At 35.7% G+C, this 18,230-nt stretch overlaps 1 protein-coding gene across 4 annotated transcripts in view; it reads right to left on the bottom strand.

Moving 5' to 3' along the window:
• Positions 1-221: 221 nt before the first annotated feature.
• Positions 222-18,230, bottom strand: part of st3gal3b (ST3 beta-galactoside alpha-2,3-sialyltransferase 3b) — a 70,118-nt gene continuing 52,109 nt past the window's right edge. For all 4 annotated transcript variants that reach the window (XM_073848801.1, XM_073848802.1, XM_073848803.1 and 1 more), the window contains 3 exons: positions 12,093-12,239; positions 7,130-7,276; positions 222-3,179 (listed from right to left, as the gene is read on the bottom strand). In XM_073848801.1, the coding sequence (XP_073704902.1) occupies positions 3,090-3,179; positions 7,130-7,276; positions 12,093-12,239 (384 nt within the window). In that variant the 3' untranslated portion in view covers positions 222-3,089. The remainder of the gene's footprint in view (positions 3,180-7,129; positions 7,277-12,092; positions 12,240-18,230) is intronic.

Raw genomic sequence — 18,230 nt, 5'->3', positions numbered from 1 at the left:
TGTTTTGTGTCAATGATATTTGCTATAACAGATAAAGGTTAGTCTTTGAAAGAGAAATACAAAAGGTTGTTCTTGATTTATTATAATTTGATTTATTGCAAGGCACACCAGATATTTGAGATAGTCCTAGATTTGACTTGTGTAAGAATGAAATGATCAACGGTTTCCTGAGAATCTTTGAAAATGACAGAAAGATAAAGATTAGACACGTAGGCGGAAAATTCAATTTAGGGCCAAACTGCCCAACACATTTTATTACAACTTAAGGAGATATTTTATATATTTTATTTATATATAAACAATAATACTTTGCCTTTCTAACTCCAAAGGATCATTATAATAATGCTGATTGGTGGTATAATGCACAATATGAATGCACCATTCTACGAGGGCAAAGAGCTCTTTCAAATGTGTTTCGGTTCGTCAGGATGATGACTGCGCCTTGCTTGATGAGTACCAGCTGTAGTGAATATCTATGATTGTGTAGTTTTGTAGCACAAAATGATGAACGCTGTTGGTTAGTGCAATGGTATGTCTCCGGGACTCTATGTTGCAGCTTTCCTCTGAAAGCTCACAGCTCAAAAACTATAACGCACTGGAACAAGTACTCCTTAAAATGGCTTGTACTGCAAAAAAATAAAAATAAAAATAAATTAAAAATAGTCCTCCTTGGTGTATTGGTCTTAAACTGCTGCCTTTCGAAAGTAAAGAGGCAGATTTCAGGATGGCAGTGTACCATAACATCAGTTGATTTTGAGGTCTGTCTTGAATAGTTACTAGGGATGCACCAGTCTAATACCTGGATCGTATTGGCATTGATAAAAGCATGTTTTGTCAGATAAGATATGGATGACATAGGAATCAGAAATCTAAATCAGAAACTGTGCATTATCCATGTTTACTGGGATGAGCATTTAAGTCAATAAATTTAGGTTAAAAAAAAAAAAAGTAGAAACATTGTCTGAGACGGTACAGTGTCACACATAATCTGTATTTAAAATGGTTTTGTTTAAAAGGACTGAGGTTTATTGTGTTTTTTTAATATTGTAATGCTTGATTCAGGGTGTTTGTTAGATTAGCACACTGGATGGTTTAGTTTTTGAAAGTAGTCTCTTACGCTCTTATTTGATCAAAAATACAGTAAAAACAATAATATTATGAAATTTTAAACAACATTTATTTGAAATAAAATGTCTTATTTAATAATGGAAAATGCCCCCAAACTGTTGAACGGTAGCATATTACTTTTTCTTTTTTCTATGAATAAGTCATTTTATCCAACAAACAAACCAGTTGTGTGTATTGACGTCCTTCCACGGTTTAAATAAAATATGTTCTGATGCTCATTCAAGTTTATTTCGTGCTTTAAGTATAAGTAAAGACGACCGGCTCACGTTTTTACGAAGGGTCGATTGTGATTATTCATTTTTGCATTTTTGATTACGACAGTTCGAATGGTAAAACCTGTCTGAGATGTCTCAGTGTTCCCATTATTATGCATAATCTGTATAAAAATGGTTGTGTTTTGCTGAAATTAGCAGTTTCTTAATGTTGTGGTTCTTGCTTCTTGGTTTTTTTTTTGTTAGATTCGCGCAAACAAACAAATCTGGCAGACTTAAACTTGAAAAATTTTGTATACTGACATCTTTCTGCGGTTGAAATAAAATATGTTCTGATGTTCACTCATGTTTATTTCATGCTTTAAATAAAAGAAAAGACGGCAGGTTCACGTGCTGACTGATCTAATAAGGCTATGCAGTGATCTGTCAAAACACATTAATGAGCCACACCAAACGGTATTTATTGTTTGAATTTCAATATTTTAAAGCTGAGTAACAGAAGTAACCTGCTCTGTCTTGTCTTGTTGTCGCGATGTATTCTCCACTGTGTGAGAACATGATGTGTAGCGTGCGAACGGCATTGTTTGTTGGACATAGCAACAGTAACTAAGGAGGGCGGGTTTTTGCAAAGGGTCAATTGTCATTATTTATTTTAGCATTTTTGATTACGACAGTCAGAATGGTAAAACCCTCTCTCTGTCTTGATGTTCCCATTATTATGCATAATCTATACATAAAATGCCTGTGTTTTGCTGAAATTTGCAGTTTCTAAATGTTGTGGTTCTTGCTTATTGTTAGATTTGTGCACTGGATGTTTTTTTTTTCTTTTAAAAAAAGTCTCTTATGCTCCGTTATAAAAAAAGGAAACATTTATTTCATTTATTAATTATAAAATGTATTATTTCAAAAAATAAAATAAAATAAAATAAAATAAACACTTTTGAACAGTAGCATGGAATATGTATTTGTCTGTTTTCTGCTTATTCATAATGAAGTAGTGTGTGTTTAGCAAGTTTCAACAATTCAGGTATCAGATTGGAAAAAATGGTATCGGTGCACCCCTAATAGGTACTCAGTTTCCCACCAAAAGAAAATTGTGGTATTCATAATTAATTTTGGAAAGAGAGCTTTCAAAAATCAAAGGCCTTCATCTGTGCAGCAAAATAAATAACTTAGAGATTGAGCTCCTTTCTTAGACAAAAGAAGCTTTAACATAGTAAGCTCACATTCAGGAGATAAAGAGCCTCCTGTGCTCAGAAGAAGGGCTGAATCAAAGACCTGCCTCTGCCCTTCCTCACACTAGGGCAGGATATGCACTGATTGCCCTGGACGGAGAATCACGTGTGAAGGCAGAACCCCAGGGGCTGTAGCAGTTCATTAAAATGCACTGTAAAAATCTTTGATATTTACACCGTTAATACATTCAGGCAGGAGAGGAGGGGCATCTCCTCCGATAGAGGTACATTTGGCACAATCAGTTAATGTTGCGACTCGTTCCTCAAGCGCTGTTGGTCACCTCAAAGTCTCTGTTATCTTCCATCTGTACTCGAACAAGGATTGTCTCCTGAGACATTCAAGAAACCTTCAACGTCCCGCTCAGAGGAAGCCTGTCGGTTAGAAGGCACATGTGCATCTTAACTCAGCCATCGCTCCCACCTCTAAAATCATGCTCCTCAGTGTTTTCTGGTCCAGGGTTTCCCAGGACTCTGCGTTTTGAGTCCTCCTAGAAAGGCACCCATCTTGGGAAGTTCAAATCCCATTGGTTAAGTCTGTGATAATGTTGGCCTTCACCAACTTGCGGAGAAACTCTTTTTCTTTTGCGATGTTGTGAGTCCATGACTGTAGGGGAGACATAAACAGAAGAGTGTAATTTCTTAGCAGACTTTCTCAACATGCCCATTTATTCTTATTAGCCAAGAATATTAGTCTTATAAGCAGAGATTTTGCCTATCAGCAATGAATACAGCATCTTAAATTGGACGAGCATCATCCGTTAAATGATTAGTTCACTTCCAGAACAAAAATTTACATATAATTTACTCACCCCCTTGTCATCCGAGTTTTTTTAAGGAAAAAATTTCAGGAATTTTCTCCATATAATGGATTTCTATGGTGCCCGTGAGTTTGAACTTCCAAAATGCAGTTTAAATGCAGCTTCAAACGGCTCTAAACCGGCCAGGAAGAGGCCGAGGAAGAAGGGTCTTATCTAGTGAAACGATTGGTTATTTTCTAAAAACAAAATGCAATTTATATACTTTTTAACCACAAATGCTCGTCTTGTCTAGCTCTGCAATATGCATGCGTACTCTGTGCACTCCGGTTCAATACAGTTAGGGTATGTTGAAAAACTCCAATCTCATTTTTTCCTCCAACTTCAAAATCGCCTTCATTGCCACAGTAGTACCAACCCAGTTTTTACAAAGTGAATGTGCAAAAAAGGTCAAACGTCTTTTACAAAAAAAGGTAAAACAGCGATGTAGGGCAATTTTGAAGTTGGAGGAGAAAATGAGATGGGAGTTTTTCAACATACCCTAACTGTCTTGAACCAGAGTGCACAGAGTACGCTTGCGCACCGCAGAGCTAGAGAAGATGAGCATTTGTGGTTAAAAAGTGTCAAAATTGTACATTATTTTAGAAAATAACAGATTGTTTCGCTTGATAAGAGCCTACCTCCGTGGCTGGGATTGTTTAGAGCCCTTTAAATCTGCATTTAAACTGCATTTTGGAAGTTCAAACTCGGGGGCGCCATTGAAGTCCACTATATGGAGAGAAATCCTAAAATGTTTTCCTCAAAAACAATGTCTTTACAAATGAAGAAAGAAAGACATGAACATCTTGGATGACAAGGGGGTAAGCAAATTATCTGTAAATTTTTGTTCTGAAAGTGAACTAATCCTAAAATATGCAAGGGCATATAAAATGTTATCATTCAGAAATCACGTTATCTTTGCATATTTGCAATGTTGTGCGACTGATGGAATGTATAACCAATGAGACTGACAGACATGCAACCCGTTCAGTTTTTTCTTGTTGTTTGCCAACTGTTTTTTTTTATTATTGGGGTATAAGCAGAAAGAGGTATAAATTAGCCACTAATTTGCCAAAATAGTTACAGACTGCCTTGATAGTGTGTTAATGTGCATTAATGTGACAATTTAAAACATTTTCTTTTTTTTTTTTTTTTTACATAATGCTAAAACACGATTAAAATGGCAGAGACTGTGGATCAGGTGACAAGACAAAAGCCCAATTTGAAAGTGATTACAGCTGATGTAAGTGAACTGAACTGTTGCTAATGTTTCACTATAATACTGTGAACCCTTTAAGTCAGATCAAGTCAAGTCACCTTCTTTTGTATAGCGCTTTATACAATACAGATTGTGCCAATGCAGCTTTACAGGGATAAACAGTGTTAAACAGAAACTATTTAGTTTCTAAACACACGACAATGACCTGAAACCATTTACTCTGCTGAGGGTGATAGTTTAAATACATCTTGAGAAATTCATGTTGTGGATTAAAGATTGGAAAAAATACTGCTCAGGGTGTCTTGTGTCACCATTACTGCTGCCCTGGAAACATTTAATCTATGAATATATGCTGTAAAGTTGCATTTAAATCCACCAACCACACAGATCCTTCATAGATTTATATTACAAACGATTTTTGTAATATAGAGTTGTAATGAAGAGTTGCTAAGTGTTGGTCAGTACCATTATTTAATTCTGTTTTGTGTGGATTTGTGGTTTTGTGGAGGTCAGTATCTACCAAAAAAAGCAACATTAATTCTTAAATCCACAACACCTCACTTCTACTACTGTCTTTTATTACAACAACAACAGATCTCTGAGTCACATGAGAGGGATTGAGTGTGTTCTGGGATCAGAGACCTGGAGCTGTACTGACTCCTGTGAAAACCATCTTCTCCAGTTTTCTTTTAATATCCTATTGTTCTTCAACGTGATTTTCAAAAACAGAACGCTACAGCAGGGGACCTACAGCCCTGATATTGCTGAATGAAAGCAGAGCTTTGGGTTCCTCTGAGAGGCTCTTGGTCCGAACGGGTGGACCCCACAACTGCCCCTGACAGGATATTCTGGGCCTGCTGGGGCTGTGATACTAAGCCAAAAGCATCTCGTCAGAGTCTCGGGGCTGTCTGTTTCAGCCTGGTCAGCCCTCGTGAAGGATCAAATTCACAAAAAAACAGCAGATCCAAGAGTAAAGTTTCACTCTCCATAAGAGAGAAAAGGGCACAGGCCAAAATGAATGCTGGGTTAAGAGCCTCCTTAGGCCAAACTGCCTTAGGGAGAGAGGATCTGAAACAATCTCTTCCTTATGCCTCTATAGTTAGAGAAATAGCTCTCTACGTTGGGATCAGTAAAGAGTTTTGATATTTTTGAAAGGAGCCTCTAACCAAGGCTGCATTTATTTGATTAAAAATACAGTAAAAATGGTAACATACATTAAAAAAATAAATTGTACTGTAAAATTTTATAGATATTTTTGTGGAAACATATTTTTCAGGATTCTTTGATGAATAGAATGCACAAAAACATTTATTAAAAAAATTAAATCTTTTGTAACAGTATTCACTGTCACTTTTGATCAATAGAGCATCCTTGCTAAATAAAATGATTTATTTTCTTTAAAGGGTCTCTAAATAATTTCTAGAGAGTCTTCTCTAACAGGATTTTGAAATATAGGGCCCTATGATTTCTGGAATGTGGAAAACGCAGACAGGAATTGCAGAATACAGCAATAAAACGGGAATTTACTGTATAGCGCGGAATGTCGCAGAATTGGCTTAACTTTAAGAAATCGTGACAGAAATATTACTTAATGTGCAGATACTACAACTACTACTAGTATTACTGCTAATAATGAAGTTATTACTAAAACATTATTTTTAAATGAATATTTACCAGTAAAAAAAAATATCAGAATTTTGGTAGAAAAATAAAACACATTTCATAGGGCCTTAAAAATTTTATTTTTGTTTAACTTTTAATAAATTGCGGTTTAATACTGTACGTTTCATTATTTTAATTAATTAGACATGCTTTTTGATTAATACAATTTAATTTAACCATTAAAAGAGAGAAAATTAAAACTTTTATATAAATGTTACATTTTCCACTAGGTGGTGAAACAACCTATTACTCTAATCCTGGCATTACCACTGAAAGCCATAGTCAATCTAGTGTTGGAATGAATCCCTTACATCACAGCTAGGATGAAGACTCCTGTCAAGACCTACAAAGACAAATACGCTATACTGTTATTGTATGTATGAAGTACTTACTATACAAGGCCAACAGCTTAAATCCCATTTGTTCAAGACTAACTCACATAGCGCAGAAGTCTTACACTGACAGAATATAGGTAGCAGGAAGAGAGTGAGTTCTGGATGAATGGTACCTGACTGTGATTTGACAAGGATGGGTGCCAGAGCAGTCTGGAGCTAACTATGCGTTAACAGCAGTTTTATGAGTGCGCTTTTACAGCCATGGCAAATGTGGGCAGAGAGGAATTTATAAAACACGACAACAAAGTTATCTTCATATGGACTGACCTGAGGTAAAAAAAATAAACCAGCAAGTAGCCCAGGAAATTGTGCTAATGACATCATCATCATTGTAATTTTCCATAAAGTTGAACAGATAAACACGGATAAAAACAAAGGTGTGAGGTATTGTATAAAATGTTTCATCTATGCATGAAAACACCTATACCTAAAATTGTATTTGACTTTTTGTTGAACGAAAACAACAACAACATGAAACTGTTACCTCTTTTATGGCAGACATTTTGACTGTTTCGTAGTAGTGCAAGGGTGCATGAGGGGTGTTCATGTCATAGCCAAATCCAGCAACAGCAACCTCATCGCAGTTATGAAGGGCCATCGTAATGGCGACGGTGCCCAACGTTGGAATGTTCTATGGAAATAAGTACAAGTGCATTATCTATCAAATTTTCAGATTAAAAAAAGATGCAGCATTGACTTTTAACCATCAGATTCTTGACATGCAAGCTGTTTTCTGGTAAAAAACTATATAAACGTCCATTGAGCTGCACTGCTTTACAGAGTTTTACCCTAAACCACAATACAATATCTTGTATGCTTGTTTTGTGAATTATAATGACCAAATATCGATGCAAATCATGCTAGACCTGATAAAAGACAAGAAAATAATTTATTGCTTGTTTAATAATGCATAAAATGCTAACATGCCATAAGTACAACAGCGTTTCAGTGCCACGTTAAAAAGTAAAAAAAAAAATCTAAGATTAGGAGATTAAAGTCATAACATTTAAAGTCTAATTATTTCAAGAATAAAGTCGAAATTTTGAGAATAAAGTTGAAATATTTCAACAAGTCAAAATTCTGAGAATAAAGTCAAAATATTTCGAGAATAAAGTTGAAAATTACAAGAATAAAGTCAAAATATTTCGAGAATAAAGTTGAACTATTTTGAAAAATAAAGTCAAAATTATGAGAATTATTTTGTAGCAATTACGTGATTAAAGTTATAATATTTTGAAAGTATATTAGCCTATTGCGTATGCAAATAGCCTGGATTGGGTGCACTGTGAGATATTACAAAGTATCAGCTTTAAAAATCTGTCAGTTTTATAGTGAAATACAAACAATGTCTATTACAATAATGTGTTTTTCACACTCTTTAATGTGGCATGACAGATCACAGTTTATGCGGCATGTGAATCAGTCATCTTTCCAATTACAGTGAGACATTCGTTTCATTAAATTAGGCTATACTGTTTTTTATTCCTTCTGATGTTCCTTCACGTTTATATCATGCTATAAACTTAAAGTAAAGAAGAAAAACACATTTATAATTTGTATTTCATGACAAAACTGACAGAATTTGAAAGCTGAGCTGTGTTACATTAAAAGCAACAAAGAACAAAATGATTGTGATTATTGGGTGGCTGGCGGACTACAAATAACGAATGGAAGACGTTAAATATTATTTCCAATTATTTACTCTATTACACCGTAAATAAAATTATTCAAGTATTTAAGTATTTCATTTATGTATTTAAAAAGACGACTGATTCACATGAATACAGCGATCTATCCCGTCACATTAAAGAGCATGAAAAACACATTTTTGCAAGACACATTGTTTGTATTTCGCTATAAATCTGACAGATTTTGAAAGCTGAGACTTTGTTTTATATTAAAAGTATCAAAAGCACAAAGCTTATTGCTATTATTGGGTGGCTAGTGGACTACAAATAGGCCTAATGAATGCAATTGAAAACGTGAAATATTAAGCATACTGTCCCTGCGAGTATAACACATGGCATGATTTCTGCTAATAATGCGCAGACTGTACTCTCAAAATGGTATAACTTTAATTGCTACAGTTTAATTCTCGAAACATTTCCACTTTATTCTGGAAATATTTCGTCTTTATTCTCGAAACATTTTGTCTTTATTCTTAAAACATTTCGTCTTTATTCTCGAAACATTTCGTCTTTATTCTCAAAACATTTAGTCTTTATTCTCAAAACATTTCGACTTTATTCTGGAAACATTTCGTCTTTATTCTCGAAGCATTTTGTTTTTACTCTTGAAACATTTCGACTTTATTCTCGTAATTTAGACTTTATTCTCATAATTTCGATTTAATTCTGGAAATATTTAGACTTTATTCTCAAAATATTACAACTTTAATCTCGTAATTTTAGTTTTCTTTTTTACGTGGTACATAAGCACTATATTCATAACATTAAAATCTACAGTGTCACACCACATACAAATTATTTTAATATTTTAAATTGTGAGTTTGGACTATGTATACAACAACAGAATTTCATCACAAACACAGGCTGTATTTGCTCTAAACTCTAGCATACAAAAACATTCATGCTGACCACTAACTGGATTGATGAATGAATGGATCTATATGTGTAAATCTATGTCTTTGTGAATAGTATATATACACACACTCTCAAAAGCATTTAAAAAAAAGGATTTATATTTAAAGATATATTTTTATAAAATAAAAAATATATTTTATACAAAATGTAAATACACAATTAAAATCAATTGAGTCACAAATGATTCTGTAAAAATTAAAGATATTAAACATGTCATTAATGTCAGCATGAGTAAAACCACAAATGAAGCATGAATAACTGCTTGGTGTGCTATATTTGAATTTATTTAACATCGCTGTCTGTGGTTTGATTTGGTCCAGCTCTTCCTTGAGGTCGAGATGGCATTGTGCCTGAAGGAGTTCTGGCTTAGTTCTGCTCCGCAGTTGTTAACTCATCTTGAGCTGCATGTGATTAACAATTTGCTTAAACAGACCCCCACCCCTGACGCACCAATTTCAGGAGGCAGAACTTCACTTCCTCATCTCCCTGGAGGAGTCAACCATTCGAAATCATTAGCTTGTAGTGGCCTGGGGTCTGATTCACAGACACACATACACACACACACGATTAGTATTAAGATTGTGTCAGTGTACGCTGCCTTAAGCAGGTGGGTGTTTGGAGCGCTCAAAGGAGGAGGCTGTCAAAATGTATCCCACCTTGATCAGTCCCGTATGGGACAGCTTCCCTCCTGCGCTGCCCCCCTACCTACGCAAACCTTAGGGGCCTGGGCTATGCTCCACGTGCACTGCACATGTTCCCCCATTCAGAGGAGGTCTGAGTTTTCAAGAGGTGGCCAAGCTCACACACAGACTCTTGTCTTTACTCATGCCATGATGGGATGGCTGAGAGCTTCATCAAGCTGTGACGCTAGTTGCATTTATCTACTTTCTCAGGTCCAATTTCCTGAGACTGAAAGGAAAGTGTGTTGTTTATGAGCTCTTAGTAAGTGAGTACTCTTTGTTAAAGCCTGTGTTTGAGGTTTGAGGCATGTCACACAGTTCTTTTATGACAGTGCTGATTCCCAGTCCTCCCCGTAGGCTATGGCACACCCAACACCCATCTCTAAATAAAATGTGTTTGAAAATGGGGTGGGGGTGGGTTCTTAGTGCGGCCAAAACATTAACGCATTTTAATAGTAGAATTTAGCATGTTAAATTATATTTAGGAATTCAGGAATTGAACTGAATTTTAAAGGTATTCTTAATTTAATTCTGAATGGCACCATCCTGATCACTATACCTTGAACAACTTTTACTGTACATGCGAGTTATAAAATAAAAATAAAAAATAAATAAATACGGGAAGTTTAAAAAAAAATTAAATCAACTAAACACAAGCATTGTTTTGAGAACTTTTTACTATTTATTGCATAAAATTCACGATTTTTAGATTAAAATCATAGTATTTCGAGAAAAAAGTCGAAATGTTTTGAGAATTTAATTTAGTAGAAGTTATAATATTTTGAGATTATAGCCTATATTGCGCATGCAAAAGCCCCGATTGAGAGCACCAGGAGAATTTGCCAGGTCACTGGAATTTATCTGAATATCATTGCATGCTTGCGGGGGCAGTATGCTTGGAAATAATATTTAATGTCTTCGATTGTATTCGTTATTTGTAATGTAAGACTCCACTTTCAAAATCAGTTTTATAGCGAGATACAAACAATGTGCCTTACAATGATGTGTTTTTCAAGCTCTTTAATGTGACGTGATAGATCGCTGTATTCATGTGAATCAGTTCATTAAGTTATACTGTTTTCTTTGTGAAAATTCCACCACCTACTCCACAAAAACGTCTGTGGCATCCAACCTTTCATTCCTCAAACAACAATAAAACATTCTTAAGGTTGAAGTGGGCTTGTTATATATAACATAGGTTATATTGTTGTCTTTTATGGAGTATATAAAGTTAGGTGACTATTCACAAGCTGTTTTATTCATGGTATAATACAGTAAATGATTTTACATAATATTTACAGTCTTCCATTCATTATTTGCAGCACGCCAACCACACAGTAATTGCAAAAAATGTTGTGCTTTGTTGCTTTTAATATAACAAAGCTCAGCTTTTAAATTCTGTAAATTTTATTACAAAATACAAATTATAAATGTGTTTTTCCTCTTTATTTCAAGTTTATAGCAAGATATAAAAGTGAAGGAACATCAGAAGGAACGGGGGAAAAAACAGTAATTTAATAAAATAAATGTCTGACTCATGCTGCTTAAACTGAGGCGATTACAGCGACCTGTCATGCCACAATAAAGAGCGTGAAAAACGCACTAAGACATACTGTTTGTATTTCGCTATCAAGAGATTTCGAAAGCTAAGACTTTGGAATATCTTTGGAATAGGCTAGAATATACTCATAAATGCTACAAATTCATTCTCAAAACATTTCGACTTTATTCTCAAAATATTTTGATTTTTTTTTTTCGGAATCTTAGATTTGTTATATTTTTTAACGTGGCACTAAAACACTGTTGTAAATTTTAAATGTTAGACACTGGATAACAAGGTTTTAAAACACTGCTTTGTCCAGGTTTGGACAAAATCCATGGCATAAACTCTTCCTATCCATTGGATTAGTCAAGCTACCTTTGACCTATGGTGATCTTTATGGTAATTACAGACTAATTGAGGAAACACGTGTCTAAGGCTTCCTGTGACCCCTATTAACATAAGGTTGACTAAAGGCATTGCCTGCCATTTTTGTTCAATAAACTGGGCAGTCCAACAGTTATTCTCGAAGAGTTACCAGTTCTAGTAGAGTCAAGTTTTTTTGCACTTAATGTGCTTAATGTAAGCAATGTTATGAAAAGTACTGAATCTACACAAGCTTACCCCTTTACCCATGAGGCCATTGTTCTGTGGAAGGCCAATAAACTGGAAGGCAGCCTCTTGTATGAAGTAGGGGTTGAGGATCCGTATCTCTGAGGGTTGTCGGGGCACAAAGTGCGCTACAGACTTCCAGAAGCCCTCTGTTCCTTGCTAAAGGAAAAAAAGAGAGAGAGAGGCATTATGATATGGACAAATGACTCTGCACATCCAAGTTTGCATCATGAAAAATGCATGGAAAATTTTTTATATCATCTTACAGCAGATGTGAAGAAATAATCTCTTCCATAATCATGAGTTCAGACCCAATACGTATAATGTGCCATCACTGCATACTGATGGTGGTAGTGTAGACAGCTTTCATTAAAAGTGAAGCAGGCCATCCAGGTCGGACAAGCCCAAAGGAAGTGGACAAATGAAATCCTGACCTCCACGAGCGTTCGGGGAGCAGTGGCCCCCAGCTTCTCCCATAACAATTACTCAGGAGACCTACAGAGTGCCATAGCTCAGCAATTATTCAATCTGCGACCTGGCACTGAGATCATCAGGTATTAGCGTCCCGACTAGACGAGCTCTGCGAAGCCACGGCAGCACTGCTGGCAAACAGCCAGCCGGGTCATCGGACTTAATGGGAGTCACCTGTTCAAATAAGCAGACTGTGCCTTTGATATAACCCAACAATAGGAGCAGCTATTGAGCCCGGCGAACGGCTTTGAAGCAGTTTTGGAGGGCCCCGCGCCCACAACAAGCCATGGCAAGAAAACATCATCTCTTCTGTCAACAGTAGGGTTTTGCTGAACAGAAGCAGAAATTCTGTGGAATGCTGCAACCACAAGCAGGTGTAAACAGGGAAAAACTTGACAACAACAATAAAAATTATGGCGCATATCTACCAAACCACAGAGACACCGTATCCAGCGTAGCGTGAAGTATACACTGGATACAGTACATCTTGCCAAACTAAAGTATGCCTCTTTCCAGAGCGTAACAGGATCTAAAACAGAGTGCGAGTAAACACAAGGGAAATGCGCTGGCATCCGACGCCAGTAGTGTTTGGTATAAGAGTGATAGGTTGTTTGAAGAAGAAATAAAACAGGAAGTCCCTGATTGATTTTTCTTAAAATCACTTAGCACAAGTGAGGATGTCTCTGTAAGCTCTGACATTCCTTCCAGTGGACTGGGCGTCTCACAGAAATGGTAAGATCATTTCCTTCTTGAAGGACAGGTTTAATACTGTACAGGACTTGCTCTTGTGACTTACATAACCGAGTTGCTATGGAAAAAAAACGAAAACATTGCTGGCTAGACCGTAAGTAACGAAGTTAAGATTCAATCTTTCATCAAAATTATTGAGTGTCTACAGAAGCTTAGTTTCAGCTTACTCCAAATCCGTTCAAGCAACACTGAATATTGTATCAATTTGTTTGTCTATTCATTCACTATTCACATATTCATTAGATATTAAGCACTAAAGGCTGCCAGAACTAATAGCCTCGCACAGGCGTGTTAAGGACTGTGGTGACTTTTATAAGCAGTTATTAAATATCCCAGGCAAACACTCTTGTGTTCAGTGGGACAATAAAACACTAAATGTTTACTGGACATACAGTGGCTTGAAGATTTACGGTTAGCCAAGGAAACGATCGCTGTTGTCAATGCTAAATTATAAAATAAACTATCTTCTAAATGTATTTTACAATATTTCAACAAGTTATAGTAAAGATTAAAAAATGCATAAAAAGATAAATTGAAAAAAGAATCAAAGAATATTCAAGTACAGTTATTTATATTTCCATACTCACATATATCTGTACAGTTGAAAAATGCAAAGAACACAATGACATATTAAAACATTTGAACAAGCTCAGCCCAACAGCTATTCTGGTGACAGAGACAGACTAGTTAAACAGGTTAAATAGAAAATAGTAGTATGGTATAGCATTCCTGTAGCTCAAACAGTAGACCACTGCACTACCATTCAAAAGTATGGGATAAGACTTTATTTATTTATTTATTTACTTAAGTAATCATTATTTTTTATTTAGCAAGGATGCATAAAATTTGTTAGTGACAGATCTCTTTTCGTAAAAAGAGTGACATGAGAAAAAAAAAAAATTCAACGCTACACACCAGGTCATATCTCCAACAGAACCACTGTAAATTTTAAGAAATTATTTAGCATTATTGTGGAATGTATAAAGTGTGAAATTTTAAAAAAAGTTGCCCTTCTAGATTTTTTGTTTTCAGAACACTGGACCAGCCTGATTCTGGTTTGCATTACAATCCCACCAAAGTTAGACAAGGCCATTCTAAACATAGCTCTATTGTTGACATCTTCTACATTGGTTCCGCCTGGCTTTACTCCAGAGCTCTCATCGGCATTCCAGGGAATCACAGCCAGGAGTGACGAGAAAGAAAAAGTGAGTGAGAGATACCCTGACTGATCACCTCTCCGAGCCCTCGAAACCACAAGTCGTCTGCAGTGCAGGAACTTTAACAACCGCCACACTTTTGTCAAACAGGACGGCCCCTGAAACTGATCCATCTAATAAAGCAGCAGGTGAGAGAGGCCTCTCAATTCCCGAATGCAGCTCCAGCACGCCCTTAACAAGCTTCCAGCATGGCTGCCGAGTGTTAAATCACTCCATAAAAATCACAGGCCACATCGCCGGCCTCTCTCTCCATCAGCCGCTGGAAACGAGAGGTCAGGGTGAATGTTCAGCGGTGGCTGGGAAAACCTGCTTCTGACTGCAGATGTGTGGTGGGAAGAATCTTCCCAGGAACACTTGAAGAGAGTTTTTCTTTATTAACAAAAAATACTAGCACTGACAAACCAGGAAAGCAGAGCCTGAACTAAAATATTAGAATTTTGACGTGGGAAAACCAGCCGTCATGATCATTTCTTCCATCGCTACATACATCTGAATAAAACTGATCATAAAAAAGTGGCAGGCAAGGCAAGGCAAGGCAAGTTTATTTATATAGCACATTTCATACACAATGGTAATTCAAAGTGCTGTACATAAAAAGGAATTAAAATCACAACAGCAAGCAAATCATAAAAATTTAAAATAATAATCACACTAACAACAATAAAAACAGAGAATTTAGGAACATTTAAGATGATTTAAAAAAATGATTTTAAAATTAATTTGCACAGTAAAATGATTATACATAAAATAATGCAGTCTGTTCGGACGTAGCACAGTGCTCATTCAATAAATGCACAACTAAACAGATGAGTTTTGAGTCTGCATTTAAATGTGTCTAATGTATTAGCACATCTGATCTCTTCTGGAAGCTGATTCAGGCAGATCTATATGCAAGCTTGCAGTTGATTTCAGGGGCAGATTCAAAGATTGAAATTAACTAAATGACTGAGAAGATGGGATACATCACCAGAAAGAAGTCTATAATTTCACCAGAAGACTAACAGATAACATATTATAACATATAAAAAAGGAAACATGTATTCACAATCAGATCGATAACAATGAGAACAACTTTAAATCTAACTCTGGCAAAAAAAAAAAAAAAAAAAAAAAAAATTTAATGTGGATCTTGCCATTGGTTTCTAAAAAGTTATATACTGTATATAGTCTTTTCAAGTTTACAGGATTTAAAACATTTTTCCTGATTGAACAGAAACTTGGAAAATACATTGAATTTACATTTAAACAAAAAATTACATTTAGTGCTTGACAAACTTGCATTTAAGAGGTCAAGTTTGGGGAGGAGTATGAAATAGTTGATGTTATTTGCAGTGAAGTGTGAAACGCAGTGTGAAAGGTATTTGATTTGTTCTCCTTTGACATCGGTGTAAACACTTCTGATTTCTTCCATATGTTATGCAAATGTATGGCTTAGATAGCAAGAAAAAGGCAACAAATATAAGAGCCAAACTTCATTTTAAAGAACCTGCAAGCCAAAAGGTTTATGCGCAATGAGAGAGGATAAAACTGGTAGATGGTAGACTACCATGGAAAGTCTTACTTTAGTATAAAAATGTTAAAATGACGTACAGTATTTATTAATATTTAGAATTATCTTTAGTTTAAGTGTTTATTTAATTATTTTGTCAAGTGCTCAGTTTATTTGCTTTAAATTTAGCTTTGTTTTTAAAGATAATAATGTATAAAGCCTATATATATTACATATTTCAGTTTTAGTAATTTTAGTACTTCAAAAATTGAAATAATCCTGAAAAAAATCCTCAAACTTAAAATCTGGAAATCTTGCTTTGTCAAATAACTGAAATAATTTGAAGTTTAAGTTAATAATAAAAACATTGCATGGGAAGTATCTAGATTAGGTTGTAATGTATAAGAGGCACACAACCAGCAAAAGATTTTTTTTACCAGCAAAACTGTCACAGTGAAAGATGCCATGCAGAAAAGCTGCCCATAGACTTAAACACATTGGTTTTGCTTTGATCAGGTTTATACCTGACATGTGCAGATTCGATGAAAAACTTCTGAACCGGGAGTTCCATTCAAAAAGATGCGCAAGGAAATCTTATCTGGTCACAGAGGGGCAACAGGTTGTCACTGGACCATTCCACAGGTGCTCACCAGCAGAAAAAAAAAGCAAGGGCTCCTTTGTATTATGTAAAGAATGTAGCTGTTCTCCTCAAAATAATCACAATCTTTTCTCTCCGTCTCTCAAGATACTGCATGCATGTTTCAAGCGAAGGAAAACACAGGCTATTTTGAAAAAGTTTCCTGTTTATCTTTAGGTTTATATTTAAAAGGTCAATAAACTTGGGAGGTACACTGTTAAAGTGAAATGATCTGTTTTTATGGTGTGTGCTCTAGCCGACAGAGCTGCAATCAAAGCCTGTCTTCTAGAGGCTCAGGCACGCTGTCAGACAGATGTTGTTTCTGCTGCTCTAGTTGCCATGCTCTGAATGCCTATAAACATATCAGGCCAGATGACAAATTTGCAACTGTAGCTAGGCTGTGACATATCAACATGCAAATTTATATCACCACAGTCAGTACCGAAGCCTGATAAGAAGTGTAAACCTGCACTGGCAAAGCATTTCACCCCAGGCCTTGTATGATTCATATGAACTTCAGTTTGTATATAAAGCACTGAAGGTTTATGAGCGCCCTAGAAGAAATGTGCACATTTCACAAAGCACTCATCCAGTGCAGGTCAGGTTCATGAAATCTAAATCCCGTTGCTCTTGACCGGGTCAGGAATCCAAACTCAATAGGATACTCAGATGACGTTCCTTTTGTTAGCATGAATCTGAGCTATTTGCTCGTTTTTGTTGTCTTTTTGTCTCAGTTCTGACTTTTCTTTGCATTGAGAGCCATGGGTTTCTGCTTTCTAGATTCACTTGGGTCATCCTGTGTATGAGATTTGCATCTTTACACCTCATAAGGCAGCAAACAGGACAACAGGGTCAATTGACATCAATCAGGCTTTGGAAAAAGTATGTTAGTAGTAGGCAACCAAAAAGCAAATAGGGGCAAATAGACTACCCTAAGCATCAGTGGACTGGTTAAAGGTTTGACCTAGTTTTTTTTAATATATATTACCTTATACAGTCAACCCAAAATTTATTCAGACACCTTCAACATTTCTCACATCTAACACTGTTTATTTTCATTTTTATTTAACGGTAAAAGACTACATAAAAATGCGGTAAAACATTAAAAACGGCAAAATGCTACAGAAAAAAGCTGTTAAATGGTTATTGGTAAGTTCCCCTACTATATAGGGTGAAAAACTGTATTGGACACAGCATGTAATTTTACGGTAGTACCGTTTTCTAAAGTGTAAAAGAACATCAAATTTACAGTCAATAACCGTAAATTGAACTCCCCAGAATTCCCTGTGCTACATTGGGGTTGTACGTTACATCTAATGTTGGTAAACTGATGTCTATTACATTTCAGTTTGATGTGTGTTACCATGATGGTGATGATGTTTGTGTGAATGACACTGTGCACCATCTATACATGTTATTATTTAAAAGCTGCTTGTAATGGGCTTTGGTTCATCATGTGACTTACTCATCACCACCTACTTTTGGTGGTTATCAGTGTATTACAAAGGTACTTTTTAATCTCTACACAGAGTACACAGAGCTAGACCAGATGAGCATTTGAGGTTAAAAAGTTTATAAATTGTATT

Source organism: Garra rufa, chromosome 10, assembly GCF_049309525.1.
Source record: "Garra rufa chromosome 10, GarRuf1.0, whole genome shotgun sequence".
NCBI classification, from domain to species: Eukaryota; Metazoa; Chordata; class Actinopteri; order Cypriniformes; family Cyprinidae; genus Garra; species Garra rufa.
This window is presented reverse-complemented; position numbering and strand designations above follow the sequence as displayed.